General features: G+C 51.6%; 1 protein-coding gene across 4 annotated transcripts in view; it reads right to left on the bottom strand.

Annotated features, from left to right (window-relative positions):
* Positions 1–14,370, bottom strand: part of KAZN (kazrin, periplakin interacting protein) — a 1,292,076-nt gene that overhangs the window by 22,005 nt on the left and 1,255,701 nt on the right. For 2 of the 4 annotated variants that reach the window (XM_037729866.1, XM_037729874.1), the window contains 5 exons: positions 13,839–13,940; positions 13,115–13,281; positions 7,147–7,261; positions 5,085–5,245; positions 1,706–4,928 (listed from right to left, as the gene is read on the bottom strand). In XM_037729866.1, the coding sequence (XP_037585794.1) occupies positions 4,736–4,928; positions 5,085–5,245; positions 7,147–7,261; positions 13,115–13,281; positions 13,839–13,940 (738 nt within the window). In that variant the 3' untranslated portion in view covers positions 1,706–4,735. Of the gene's footprint in view, positions 1–1,705; positions 5,246–7,146; positions 7,262–13,114; positions 13,282–13,838; positions 13,941–14,370 lie in introns of those variants that run through there. The other 2 variants (XR_005196313.1, XM_017502852.2) reach the window with 2 other exon arrangements.

Below are 14,370 nucleotides of genomic sequence, written 5' to 3'. Positions count from 1 at the left end.
TCCCTTCAACCCAGGCCTCACCTTCTCTTTTCCACATTAAATCCCCATATGAAAAGATATGAAAAGGCCTCTGACTCCCAGCTACCTCTGCTATCAGACTTAACTACAGTTGGCTGGGTGTGGTGGCTCACACCTGTAATCCCAGCACGCTGGGAGGCGGAGGTGGGGGTGGAGAGCAGTTGCCTCAGGAGTTCAAGATCAGCCTGGCAACATAGTGAAACCTCTACCAAAAAAAAAAAAAAAAAATCCATCAGGTGTGGTGGCACATGCCTGCAGTCCCAACTACTCCAGAGGCTGAGGTGGGAGGGTTGCTTAAGCCCAGAAGATTGGGGCTGCAGTGAGTTATCATCACGCCACAGCACTCTAGCCTGGGAGACAGAGCAAGACTTCATCTCCCCAAAAAGAAAAAAAAAAGACTTAGACCACAGTGACACTTGGCTGAATAATTAGTTCATGTCTGTCTTCCCCATGAAGAAGGTGGTGGTTGGGCAATATTTTGTCACCACGATACCCTCAGCATCTCGCTCAGGAACTGCCTGACTGCCTGGGATGGTCTTCCCTCAGATCTTTGCAGAGCTGGCTACTCAGAATTTCGGTCTCAGCTCAAAAATCCTCACATCCCCCGCCTTCTACTTGAAGTCCCTATTGCACTTATGAGTGCTTGAAATCAATCACCCTGGCCACTGGTGTGTCTCTCATCTCCCTTCACGACGTGTGTAAGTTCTGCCACTGGATCCCCGGCACCAAGGACAGGCCCTGGTTCCCAGGAGGATTTATTAATACAGAATCTGTGGTCATCCTAGAGAAACTGGCTGACCCCAGCCTGTCTCTCAGCATCTTCTAACTTTTCTCATCTCCCCATTTAATACACACTTCCAGAGTGCTCAGCCCCTGCTGACGTGAGAAGTCCGGCTGGGCTTCTGCCCCTTGAGAAGCATAGAGCCTGGTTTGGGGGGGGTGGGACTCCCTCAGGGCTGTTTGGATACCTGGGTGGAGCTTGCAAACCAGCCCTCACCTTGTGTGATTAGGGCTTTCTCCTAGGAAGGCCCATCTGTGCGCCATGACCTTGAAACTCCACGTGAGACCCCTGGACCAGTAGCATCACTTGGAAGCTTGTTGGAAATGCTGATCTCAGGTGGGACCCTAGAATTCCCAGATCTGCACCTGCACTCCCAAAATACCTCCCACCAGATGACCCGAGGGCATGGGGCAGTCTAAGAGCACTGTGCTGGGAGCCTGGGGTCCCACCAGTAGAGACCCAGTCCTGCAATCTATAGATGTAAGTGCCCTGAGGGGGAGTGACGGAGTGACACAAATGACACAAGGGGAGGAGACCTGTCAGGTGTCCCCTCCTGACTGCAAGTTCCTGGGGCAGAAGGCAATGCTCCCACAGGGATGTTTCTAGAGGCTCTGAGGGCACCTGAATTGCATTTTGAGTGATGCTGCCTGCTCAGGTAAATCCTAAGCTGGAAGGTGGGGGGAGGGGGACGAGGGTTGGGGATGTGTGTAATTGTGAGGATGAGCCTGAGATTTGGAAGCAGATGGACTGGGTTCGAGTCCCTGCCCCAGGACTTTACAGAGCTGGGCAAGCCCCTCCACCTTTCTGGTCTCAGCTTCTGCATCTGCAAAATGGGTTCATAATCTCATAAAGAGGCTTCTGGGAACACTCAATGAGAAAACACAGAAAAAAAAAACCCCTCCTCCGTAAAGCGCTGTGCAGTAGTATTTATTTATTGTTACAGTGTTAAAATTCACTCTCGGGGAAGCGATTCGGGGCGCGGCCCCAGGAACTGCATCTTTGTTCGGAGCCAGCTCATTTCCTCTGCAGCCACAAAACACCCTTGTGTGTCAGGGCTCGGGAGATTCTTCTCGCCGGCCAGCCATCGGCAAGGATGCCAGACTCAGAGGTTGCCATTGCCCACAGGTTTTCTTCTCTCCATTCACAGCGGGAAGAGCCCTCCAGAGCCTCAGAATGCAGAGTGGAAGTGGTGGTACCCAGGAAGCGTGGGCTCTGATGAGAAGGGGGTGCTGGGCCTGACCATGGGCCTTCTTCTCCCTCCCTAGGTCAGAGGGGTGTGGGTGCCCCTGGAGGGAATGCTGAGGTCACATCTGGCTGAATCTTCCTGTTCTGCCAGTACCCAGCCCTGTTCAGTGACCTCAAGCTTTTGGGTCCCTGTTCTGGGGCCCTCCACGCTGGCCAGGCTGTGTAGAGATGCCCTTCTCTTCACTTTATTGGGTGCAGGTTGCCGTGTGGCTTCTCCCCTCCTCTGCAGCCTGGGGTCTGAAAACAGTGCGAGAGACAGACAAGAGTTCTAAAAGAAAGGTCCCACTCAGCCAAGGCCAAAGGGGCCTTGCAGAGGCACCTGAGGGTCAGGAAGCTGAGTCTACCAGGCAGGTGCCTTCTGCGCCCACGGGCACAGCTTTCCAAGAAGCACATCCACATTGTCCCCAGGTCCAGATGCCACATCGCCCTGAAGGGACCAAGACCACACTAGCAGGTCACTGTCCTGTAGCTGGCCCTTCTGCATCCTTTGACAATCAGCTTGAGCCTCTCCGCCAAGTCTCCGCCTTCTGTTCTTCTTGCCCACCCTTGAAGCAGAGTTGACATTTCGGGTTTTTCCAGCAGTCAAAGCTCACCCAATCTGACTCTGTGGAGGTTGTTAATTTCACAATCAACGCATCCTCGTATTGAGGAACCAGCTCCAAGTGCTCACTTGGCTGCCAGGGGTGGGGAGCCTCATGGGTGAAAGAGGGCTGCGATGGCATAATTTAAATCACAAGAGGCATTTGCAGTTGCCCGTGTTGCCCCAGGCCTGCTGGCCTCCTGCTGTGAATGTTTTAGGCAATACCGTCTCTGCCAGGGACCCCCAATTGTACACTTGTCCCCAGCAGGATCCAGCCTGGGAACAATGTAAGTGCCATTTCTGACAACCTGGGTGAACGCTGGTTTCAAATCATCAGCTCTGATTCAGATGCTCTGCTCAATGCTGGCTCACTTTGGGAGAAGAGCTGCCTGCCTGGGCACGCTGCCGTTGCTGCCTCCCGAAAGGTAGATTCCGGGGTGCCAGGTCATCCAGGCCGGATGTGGCCTGGGGGTGACTTGCCGCACCAGGTTGGAGGGAGGTCTCACCTCCCCTCTCTGAGCTGTGGCCACAGTGGATGAGGCGGAAACGTCATGAAGACAATGGAATCTGGAATCTCAGCAAAGCCAAGCCACGTGCCAGAGATTCGCCACCTGGGGCCCAGAATCAGAAGTGTGTCCCTTAGGAGGCCAAACGTCCACCTGTCTACCAACTAGGCATTTGGTCTCAGATAGCAAGAAAGGCTGTGCTTATGTCGTTGTGGGGAAGCCACGGTCTTCGGCATGAGAGAGGAGGAATTCTCAAGTTCCTCAGAGGTTGGCGTCCTCCATGAGAGGAAACAATTTGGGTTTGTTTCTCAGAGGCTGACACCGGTTGTGAATCTTGGGAACTCAAGCCCCAGTGCACATGGCCTCGAAGAAGGCCGAGCATCACGGTTCCAACAAGTGACTCCCTTTGATAAGCCGACGTGTAAGTAGAATTGCGATGCGTCCATCCTTCCCTAATCATCAGGTGGCTGTCGTCTGGTCAATGAACTGAAGCCGGAAGGCTTGAGTCGAACTGGCTTTCAAGGCTGGGCTGATGGGATTTATGTGTTTCTTGAGCCCCACTGGAGGCTTGTGGCGAGTTTGAACATTAAACATTTCTTGTCCTCCTTTTGCACACTGCTCCAACCGAAACAGAGTTGGAGAGAACTGGCTCCATGTATTTCTGTGTTGTAAATGGGAAATTGGCTACCCTGTAACTTCCCATTGTCTCCTGAGAGGTTACAAAGTGTGTTACAGATATTAGCAAGTGTTAATCCTCACAGTGGCCCTGGGAGGGAACCAGAAGTATTGTAGATGAAGACATTGAGGCACAGAGAGGTGAGGCCACTGGGAAGAAGCCACACAGCTTAACAGTGGCAGGTCAAGAAAAGGGCTGGGGTTCTCCCCACTAACACTGAATAACTTTGCCCTGTGGAGTCTGTGTCTGGGCTAGGACCTTGGTGAGCATGCCCGTGTTTCAGGTGACAGGGACATCACAGGTTTGTTGGGTTAACACGTCCAGCATTTCCCTGCCCCCAGATCCCAGATCTACCACCACGCTCCATACCGTTGTCACTGAGTGAAGATAATGGGGTTTGGAATCTCAACAAAACCAAGCCACAGGCCAGAGATTCACCATACGGGGCCATCGGCCATCCCTGATCCTGTCGTCCCAATATCTTTAACATTGTTGATAGGATATCTGCCTCTCCTAGAAATGTGGCTGCTAAGCCCCACCCCTGTACGGATCATTCCCCGGCACCCCCTCAGCGTAGCCACTCCGGGGTGGATTGGCAAACAGCTTTCCAACACGTCCACCCCCACGTGTCGCAAAGCTTTTCAGGTGAAAGGAATGACCAGCCCCCATTTTACATTCTCCCAAGAGAGATTCAGGGAGCCAGATCAGGATCCAAGTTTTTGGTCAAGGAGGGCAAGGATGCTGCAGCCGAGAACCCCCCAACTCCCACCCTGTCCGACGTCTTGGCAAGAGGCCACACTTCCTGCACCCAACTCTGCCCGCTCCGAGCACTGCCAGTGCACTGGGCGCTGGGGTGTGGGGTTGGGGTCCCCCTGCTCCTTCTAGAAGGGTGTTTTGGGAAACTGTGGGCCTCTTCCCACCTTGGCAGCTCAGTTTAAGCCTCCAGGGACTGCTTGGCTGCTCCACAGTGACGGCCACTCTGAAGTGGGGCCTGCGTATCCTGGATGGAGGCGGGGCTGGACACTGTGACAGGGCCTCTGGGCCAATCTCCAGTTGAGCAGGGAAGTCCATGGCTCACCCAAGGCAGGTGCGCTGGTGTCTTCTCTCCTGGGCGCTGTGCAGCTGAAACCACAGAGTCCCTTGGAATTTTGCCCAGGAGCAGGGGACATCCTCAGCCTGCGGCCGCTATGTACAGTGAGAACGACCCCTGGAGCCATCTGGCTGCTCTTCCTTCCTGGGTCTCTCGTGATGGGTCTGGTGGAACCACCAGGTCCTTACACGTTGGTGACCTCCAGGCTGTTGTAGCCTTCCAGACGGCACTGTTCCAGCCTGCTCTGGGGGTCATCATCTCCGCAATCTTCATTTTGAAGAGAGCCGTAGTCGTCATGGAAATCGGGGTCTTTGCTGCTGAAGCCCCGTCCTATCTTCCCCAGGGGCAGCTGAGAAGACAAGAATATGATCAAAGGACAGGAAGAAGAGAAACAAGAATTAAGGATCGAGGTCTGGGAAACGTCTCCAATTCTAATTGCTGTGTGACCTTGAGTAACTTAGCCTCTGTGTGCTCCTTCTCTCGGTAACAATAATACTCCCCGCTCAGGGAGACTGAGAGGAGTTTGTGAGTGACCGCTAGCGGAGAGCTTTGTGTCCCCACCCAGAAGGATTCAGTTGGTTACCAGGGGCGAGGAGGACAAATATCATTGGTCTAATTATTCCTGATTGAAAAATTCTCCTTCTTCCCTCAGTGGTGGGTGGAGAGTTGAAGTGTGTCCTGGAGACTACCTGGGAGAATGTGTGAGCAGGCCCGTGAGGTCTCACTGCATTCCCAAGTCAAGGAGGAATATTCTAGATGGCCTGGTGTGGCAGAAAGAATGCAGGTTTTGGAGACTCATCGACCCAGGTTCGGATCCCTGCTCTGCCACTTCTCAGATGTGTGACCGTGGACAAGTCGCTTCCCCTCCCTGAGCCCATTTTCTCAGCTCCAAAATGGGAATAGTAGATTCTAACTCCCAGGTTTGTGGTAAAAAGCGAAGTCCCACCAGTCTGGCCAACATGGTGAAACCCCGTCTCTCCCAAAAATATAAAAATTAGCCGGGCATGGTGGCGTGCTCCTGTGGTCCCCACTACTCAGGAGGCTGAGGCATGAGAATCGCTTGAACCCAGGAAGCAGAGGTTGCAGTGAGCTGAGATCGCGCCACTGCACTCCAGCCTGAAAGACAGAGTGAGACCCTGTCTCAAAAAAAAATAAAAAAGTAAACTCCCGTCTGCAAAGCACATAGCAAGTGCTTGTACCGAGTAAGTACTTAATGGATAGTAATTCTTATTATCACACATAGTAGGCCTTCAACATACGTCTCTCTTATTGCACACATCTCTGTGTTACAGTCACGTTAGTGCTTTGTAACTATTTATTTGACTGCCTTTCTTTCCGGACCAGTGTTTCTCAATCTTCTTTTTTTAATTATTATTATGGCTCCCTAAGGAGACTTTTAGACAGCTTTCTCCTAATTGCACCCCTGCTGTGAAACTTTAAGGCCACGGACATACTATGCTCTGCTGTGTACCATATGTACGTCAGTGCTTTGACATAGAAAGAATAAGAATTTGTGCCACCCCCACGACCCCTTGCCACCCCCAAAGCAAATTGCACTCTTTTGGGGGCAATATCAGCCCCAGTGACTAGAATGCACGTTCTAGAATATGCTTCTTAAGGGTAAAGCGGCAATGTATTCATGTTTATGAATGCGTTCTTCAAATGGAAGAAGTTTTTTTACCCAGTTCTGCCATCTGTGTCTGTGCATTTCCATGGAGGAATCTATGTCTGTTGGAGTCTGTGCGATCGAGCGTGAGCTGCATGTGTTTTTATACTGTTTGCTTGGAGTCACCACAGGTTCATCTTAGCTATTAGTGAGGTCACTGATGTCCGAAATCGAAATCAGTGATTGCAGCTCAGCGTTTGGGGCTGCGCCGGAACCCTCTGGGCAGGCTGGCTGAATGTGGGATCCACCTTGCCCCAGAGATCTCTTGCTCCAGGAGGCCATGGCGGGTCCCAGATTCTGTCTGTTCAGTAACAGCCCCAGGTGAGTCTGATTCAGGCAGGCGAGACCTGCAGTTTGAGATCCAGGCCACTATTCAAAGCCCTGCGGGGGTCTGCACTGTACCTGAAGCATCGTGAAGGTTCCTCGAAGGTACATCCAGGTCATCTCTCCCGGATGCCCCCATGACCCAGCCTGGCACTCTACCTTCACAGGCCAACCCAGGAGCCACGGAGGTGCAGCTGGGAGGAGAAAAAAAGACCTTTCCTGGGTTTGCAGGACGCAGGCAAATACATCGAAGGACTTACCCGGCCAGCCTTGTACTTGAGACCGCTGCTGTTCTCCTCCTTCCCTGCCCGTGTGACGCTGGAGGCCCTGCCAGGGGGTGTTCCAAACCGCTCAGCCTCCCGGATGCCTGTGGAGCTGGGGAGAGGCCCATTTTGAGTCAGCAGGGGAGGCTCAGTCATCAACCCAGAGACACACACAAGCACACCGGTGACAATGACCGTGGCTGCTGAGACTGACTGATGACCCCCACGTGCCATCCCTGTGCTCAGCACTTTATAAGTGTGATTCTCACAACATGCCTGGGGCTTGGGGCTGCCAGCCCAGCATTACAGACGAGGGGAAGGAGGCCAGAGACAGCAAGCAATTTGCCTAAGATGACACATCTAGAAGCGGCAGATTAAAGATCTGAACTCAGTTCTCCAAAGTCTTGCTCTTAACTCTTGCAACCCTTACTGCAAAAGACTTGAGATGAGAATCTCAGCATGGTAGCTAATTCGTCGTGCTTGGAGAAGCATGAGGAGTCTCCCCTGCTTCAGATTTGCAATCTGTGTCCCCTGCCTGGCTTTCTGCCTGAAGTTACCCCCATGACTCCCTTCTTTGTGCAAAGGCATTGAAGCTTCTGTTAGAATAGGATTTAGCTAGCTATAGCCTGTCTGCTGGCCAATTGCAGCTGGCAGACTGATTTGATAAATAAAGTTTTGTTGGAACTCAACTGTGCCCATTTGCTTACGTGTTGTCTATGACAGCTGTCTTGCTATAAGGACAGAGTTATAGACTTTTGGCAGAGATCATTCTCTGGCCTTTTACAGAAAAAGTCTGCGTATCAATGCTGTGGATAAAGACGGTCGGGGCAAGAGGCCCAGCCAGGAGCCAGACTCTCCACGGAGGTAGAATCATTAAAAGAAATGAAACTTCTAGGCCGGGTATGGTAGCTCATGCCTGTAATCCCAGCACTGTGGGAGGCCATGCGTGTGAATCACTTGAGGCCAGGAGTTAGAGACCAGCATCGTCAACAGGGTGAAACTCCATCTCTACTAAAAGTACAAAAAGAATTAGCTGGGCATGGTGGTGCACACCTGTAATCCCAGCTACTCTGAAGCTAAGGTTGAACCTCAGGAGAATCCCTTGAACCCTGGAGGTGGAGTTTGAACCAGGCTCGCGGTAGCACTGCACTCCAGCCTGCGCTATGGAGCAAGACTCTGTCTCAAAAAAAAAAAAAAAAAAAGGAAACTTCTAGCATCGTTTAAGCTGCCTCAGAGAAGTTCCTCTTCTTCTGGGGCAAATTTTGCTGAGAAAGTTCCAGGGAGGGTGTATAGGAGACAGCACTGACTGAGTGGAAAAGGAGCCACATTCTCAAACCCACGGTTCCACAGGCTTCCGCATAACAGGGAGGCCGTTGCTGGGTGGTGGGTCAGGAAATGAGGTCTTCATGAATACCCTCTCTCCTCTACCTGGAGACGAAATTCCCCAGGCCCAGTGAGGAAGCAGTTCTAATGGCAGAAGCCACAGAATTTGCCATGTTGCCCAGGCTAGTCTTGAACTTCTGGGCTCAAGTGATCTACTGGCCTCGACCTCCCCAAGTGCTGGGATTACAAGCGTGAGACACTGTGCTTGGCCAGCCCCGGTCTTAACAAGCTATCCCATGCATAGAAAGTGGGCGCCTTTCTGTAGACAAAGGAGTATGGGGTGACCTTGGCCTCCACTGTGCCAAAATATTCTCCCTCCTTATTTTTCTCCATAGTGGCTGAAATCCGCCCCCACCTAGGCCTTTGGATGAAATCCCATGAAAACACAAAGGCCCTAGGGGAAGAGCCAAGCACAGGGCTAAAGTCTTTGGAAGCTTTGAACTGACCTATTAAGTATTTCTAGTCACTTAGACCTCGAGGAAATGGTACGTTGGGAGGAGACCTTTTGATGAAGGAAAGTTGTGGAGAATGGGGCATCTCACTGGAATCTCCTGAGTCAATGTAGCGCATCCCAGGCACTAAATAGGCATTATGGTACAGGAAGGAAGGTTAGGGGATGGGGGCCAGCCTCTGCCAGCTGGGCCGGCCTGAGCATTGAGTCTCAACCCATTAGCCAAGGATTTACAAGGCTGGAGAGGCGTAAGATGCTGTAGTGGAGAAAAATGAATGGGAAGGAAAGAGTACTCATGAGCCACCCCCATGTGCCAGCACACTGTCAGCTCCTCACCGCAGTGGCTCAGCAAACCCTCTGCAAAGCTCAGGGAAGAAGAGGTGATCATCCCCATTGCAAGCTGAAAAAACTGCGACTCAGAAGGGTAAGGTTCTTGCCTCAAAGACTGGATAAAGAAAATGTGTCACATGTACACCATGGAATACTGTGCAGCCATAAAAAGGATGGGTTCATGTCCTTTGCAGGGACATGCATGAAGCCGGAAACCATCATTCTCAGCAAACTAACACAATAACAGATAACCAAACACTGCATGTTCTCACTCATAAGTGGGAATTGAACAATGAGAACACATGGATCCAGGGAGGGGAACATCACACACCGGGGCCTGTTGGGGGGTGGGGGGCTAGGAGAGGGAGAGTATTATGAGAAATACCTAATGTAGATGACGGGGTGATGGGTGCAGCCAATCACCATGGCATGTGTATACCTGTGTAACAAACCTGCATGTTCTGCACATGTATTCCAGAATTTAAAGTACAAGAAAAAAAATGCAGCCTCAAAGACCCTGCTGAGCCCCACGACACACAGGCCCACGCCTCTGGGCACTGAGCTGACCCAGTGTCTGGAGTCTGGGCTCACATTTCAGGGATGGTCTGAGGGTGGGGTCGGCAGAATCTCATACAAGCTCACTGCGTCCTTCCACCACCATTTGGGTGGACTGCTGAGTGACCGGAGAATAAATGTTTTCCATCGCCCCTGTCTTGGGAAGCCCGTCAGCCAAGGAGGTGGCACAGGTGACAAGGTTCTTTTATTCTGTGTTTGACAGTCAAGTCTATTTGAGTTTGTAATGGAATTGTTCTTTTCCATTGGAATGCTAATGAGAATGCTGGAGCAAATTGACAGGAGACTCCCATGCAGCTATTCCAGAGGAAATTGTTGACTGCTTGGAGATTCTTCTGTTTCCAGATGAAGGCAGGGACAGAAGCTGTCAGTTACTGAGGGCATCGATGCATCAAGCAGGCTGCACACACTTTGCCTCACTGAACCTTTGTAACAAAGCTACAGGGTCGGTATGAGTCACCTGCCCTATTACAGAGGAAGAAACTGAAGCTCAGAGAGGTAAAACCACTTGCTCATGTTCAACACAGCAAGAAGGCAGTGATGCTGGGACTCCAACCCACATTGCAGCCATTATCCTGCAGAGGAGGAACGGGAGGCAGCAGTCGTGGGGCTAGGGCCGGGTTTAGAATAAACCGTTATTTATATTATTGGGTGTCTTCTGATGTACCGGTTCCTTTGCCAATTGCTTTATGCATTGTCTTACCTCATCTTGCCATTGACTCTTTGGGTGGCAGATACTGATTACCATACTCATTTTGCAAATGAGGTGAGTAGGGTTCAGAGAAGTTAAGTAACTTGCCCAAGGTCACACAGCGGGGATTGGTGCTGCTCGGGTTTGAACCTGGGTTGCCTGGGGCTAGCGTGCCACAAGGCATTCTGGATGGGTTTATGTCTTCGCTTAGATATCTATGAAACTAGTCTTGACTGGATGGAAGACAAAGCCTTTCTTGGATGAGCAGAGACCCTCAGAGAGCTATTTAAAAAAGGGAAAGAGAGAAAACCTGGAGTGGGAGCAGGCCCTGGGCCGGAACTCCACACCATCCACCTGTGAGGGCTTCTGCCCTCTCTGTAAGCTTCGTGAGGGCAGGACATGGATCACTCAAAAGCCTGCGCACAGCAGGTGTGCAATGACTGTGGAGGGTGGCTTTCATGGCAAAAGGGGCACTATTCCAGCCTAGATCCCAGGGGACAGAGATCAGTTCCAGAAGGAGCTTCTGACTAGTAGAGAAGCTTCTGGTTCCAGTCCTGCTCTGGTTCCAGTCCTGCTCCTCGGTATGTCCTGTCCCTGACTGTTTTAGTGACAGGACATATTGCCTTCAAGGCACAGGTGGGGACTGATCATGCATTTTCATCAAAATGTTTGTTTTGGCTCCTCCAGTTCCCTGGCAGGTGCCTTCGGGATACCCCTGCTCCTTGCGGCATTCTTCCTGCCCACTGGTTTTATTCTCCAGGTCCTTAATGCACAGTCCTGTGACTGACACATTGTTGGTGCCGGACCGAGGTTTATTGGGAGATGCAGGAAGTCAGTGTGTGTCAAAGATCTGACACACACTGTGTATCTACCGTGAGACCGTGGCAGAGACGTCTCCTTGGTGCCTTTGGGTCACGTGCATTGACAAAGTGGTGGGAGGAGGCTGGAGATGACGTCACATTGGGGCCCATAAGCTCTTGGTGAATGTGGACCTGGGCAGAGTCATCTCCCTCTTATCTTGTCATTGGGAGGTTCATTGCTTTCATCTCATTCTTGAAGGAGTCCCTGCCCTGCAAAAACATAAGAACCCACCCTACTTGTCCCCAGCAGTCCCTTCTCTGGTGCCCCCTGACTAGTCTTAGACAGTCCTGAACACACCTGTCACCTCATGGGTGGTCAAGGGTGTAATCAGATTCACAAATGCCTGCTAATATTTAGCTAGAGCCGCCTCTCCAGGGCTCAGAAAAAAGTCTGTTACAGATCGTGTGGCTCCAGAAGGGAGGTCAGGGGACGGGGATGATTCTGAGGAGAAAAGCCTTTTTCCTGGGCCTTTTGATTCATCGCTCCTGGAAGAGGGTTTTGTTTTTGTTTTTCTGTTTTGTAAAGATGGACCGTCGCTCTGTTGCCCAGGCTAGAGTGCAGCGGCATAATCAAATCATAGCTCACCGAAGCCTCACACTCCTGGGTTTAAGTGGTCCCCCGCCTCAGCCTCCTGAGAAGCTGGGATCATATGGTGCACTCCACCACCCCCTGCTAGTTTTTTTTAATATCTAGTAGAGACAAGGTCTCCCTATGTTGCCCAGGCTGATCTTGAACTCCTGGGCTCAAGCAATCCTCCTGCCTCAGCCTCCCAAAGTGCTTAGATTGCAGGCGTGAGCGACCGTGCCTGGTCTGAAATAGAGTTCTTATCAAACACGGTCTCCATAAGAACCACCCCAACATTCTAAAAATGCAGATCCCATGCTCTGCCATCAGATACTTGTCCTGCAAGTCTGAGATAGGACCAGGGAATCTGCATTTTACAACAGCTTCAATGATTCTGCTGCAGGGGTCTGTGGGCCTCACTTTGAGAACAGCTTGGGTGTCAGCCTGCCAGTAGGGAAGAGCAGTCCAGGACACCTGGACCCTGCCATACATGCACAATTTTTCCTTAAGCCTCGGTTTCTCCACCTGTATAACATGGGGAGTGGCCCAGCTGCTCCCTAAGGTCCCATGTGGTTTGGGGGTTTAGCACTCAGGCCTGAGCCTTAGGGTCACATCTGGGCTCTGTTAACAAAACCAACAAAGCTTTAGATAGGCTGGAAAAAAAAAAAAAAAAAGAACAAAACTCAAACTCAGATCACTAAAACCAGGAGTGAGTGAATGAGTGAGAGAATATGACTATGAGCATTATAGAAATAAGAGGCATTATAAGATAACAATTATGTGATCAACTGCATGCCACCAAATTAGCTAACCTAGATGAAACGGACACATTTCTAAAAAGATATAAGCTACTGAAATTGCCTCAAGAAGAAACAGAAAATCTGAATAGACCTCTAACAAGTGAGGAGATTGATTAGAAGTCAAAAAGCTTCCCAGAAAGAAAAGCCTGGGACCAGATGGCTTCTGTGAAAGGAGACCACCATGACGCAAAGAATAAGCGAGAGGCAGTAAGTGATGGGCCAGGATGGGGAGCTGGACCATCTGCTTCCAAAGCCCTGAGCTGCTGTACCGTACCCAGCAGCCCACACCACCAGAGCCCGGCCCGTGCTCACTTAGCTGGGTGGAAGACGGCACTCATCTCCTCCGCCAGGTGTCTCCGGAGGATGTGTTTCCCACTGGGGATGCCCAGGGCCGTGGCCATGGCCTCAGCATTGAACGTTGGCTCCAGCACCAGCACAGCCCCATGGACGCCACTGTTGGTCAGGTTGTCTGCGTACTCCTGGGAGCAAAGGCAGGGGGGCTGGTTAGCCTGCAGGAGCCATGCTGCTGGCCTGAGGGGGCTGCAGTTTTAAGTGGGACTCTGTCCCCAACAGCAAGTGCTTGACCCCCTGGGGACCAGTTAATTTGATGGTGAAGGGGAACCCCTCCCCCATTTTTTTAGAACCACAAGGGCAGGGACCACCTGTTACTGAGATGGCCCCTGACCCTAGCAGGAAGTCATCAATATTTGTTAAAGAATCTCAACCCCAACTTGCTTAGGAGAGTGGGGCTGGCTCAGCCTCCCTACCCCATATGAGAAAAGCATCATGGGGCTCCTATTTGGAAGGTAAGCAGTTCTCTCCTCCTGAGTGACAGGAGGCAGGTAATTCTTGCTGGGCCTGGGTTAAGATGCCCCAGCCCACACAAAAGAGATATTAATTTGTGTGGGATTTGCCTATAGATTTGCATGTGATCTGCATATTGATTTGCATGGGATTTACATATTGATTTGCATGCAGATTTGGATGGGATTTGCATATGCCCAAGAACCAGCCCGACCCCCACCATCACCCTCACCTTCAGGTCAATGTCCCGAACCCACTTGAGCACCCGCTGGTTGGTCCACACCACAGGGTCAGTGTTCTGCGTCTCACAGCGGGCCCGGCGCTCCTGGAGGGCCTTGTGGGGAGACAGTCCGACAAGGGGACAAGTCAGAGGGACAAGGGGACACACAGAGGCCACGTGTGGAGTGGAGGCCCATTGCACCTCTTTTTTCCTGAGACGGAGTCTTGCTCTGTCGCCCAGGCTGGAGTGCAGTGGTGCGATCTTGGCTCACTGCAGCCTCAACCTCCACCTCCCTGGTCAAGCAATTCTCCTGCCTCAGCCTCCAGAGTAGCTGGGATTACAGGCGCCCACCACCACGCCTGGCTACTTTCTTTTTGCATTTTTAGTAGCGATGGGGTTTCACCATGTTGGCCAGGCTGCTCTCGAACTCCTGACCTTGTTTGTGATCTACCCACCTCGGCCACCCAAAGTGCTGGGATTACAGGTGTGAGCCCCCAGGCCTGACCCTTGCACTTCTTTTTACATGTAACTGCTATGATCTCCC

The sequence above is a fragment of the Cebus imitator genome, unplaced genomic scaffold, assembly GCF_001604975.1.
Source record: "Cebus imitator isolate Cc_AM_T3 unplaced genomic scaffold, Cebus_imitator-1.0 Scaffold15, whole genome shotgun sequence".
Classification (NCBI taxonomy): domain Eukaryota; kingdom Metazoa; phylum Chordata; class Mammalia; order Primates; family Cebidae; genus Cebus; species Cebus imitator.
This window is presented reverse-complemented; position numbering and strand designations above follow the sequence as displayed.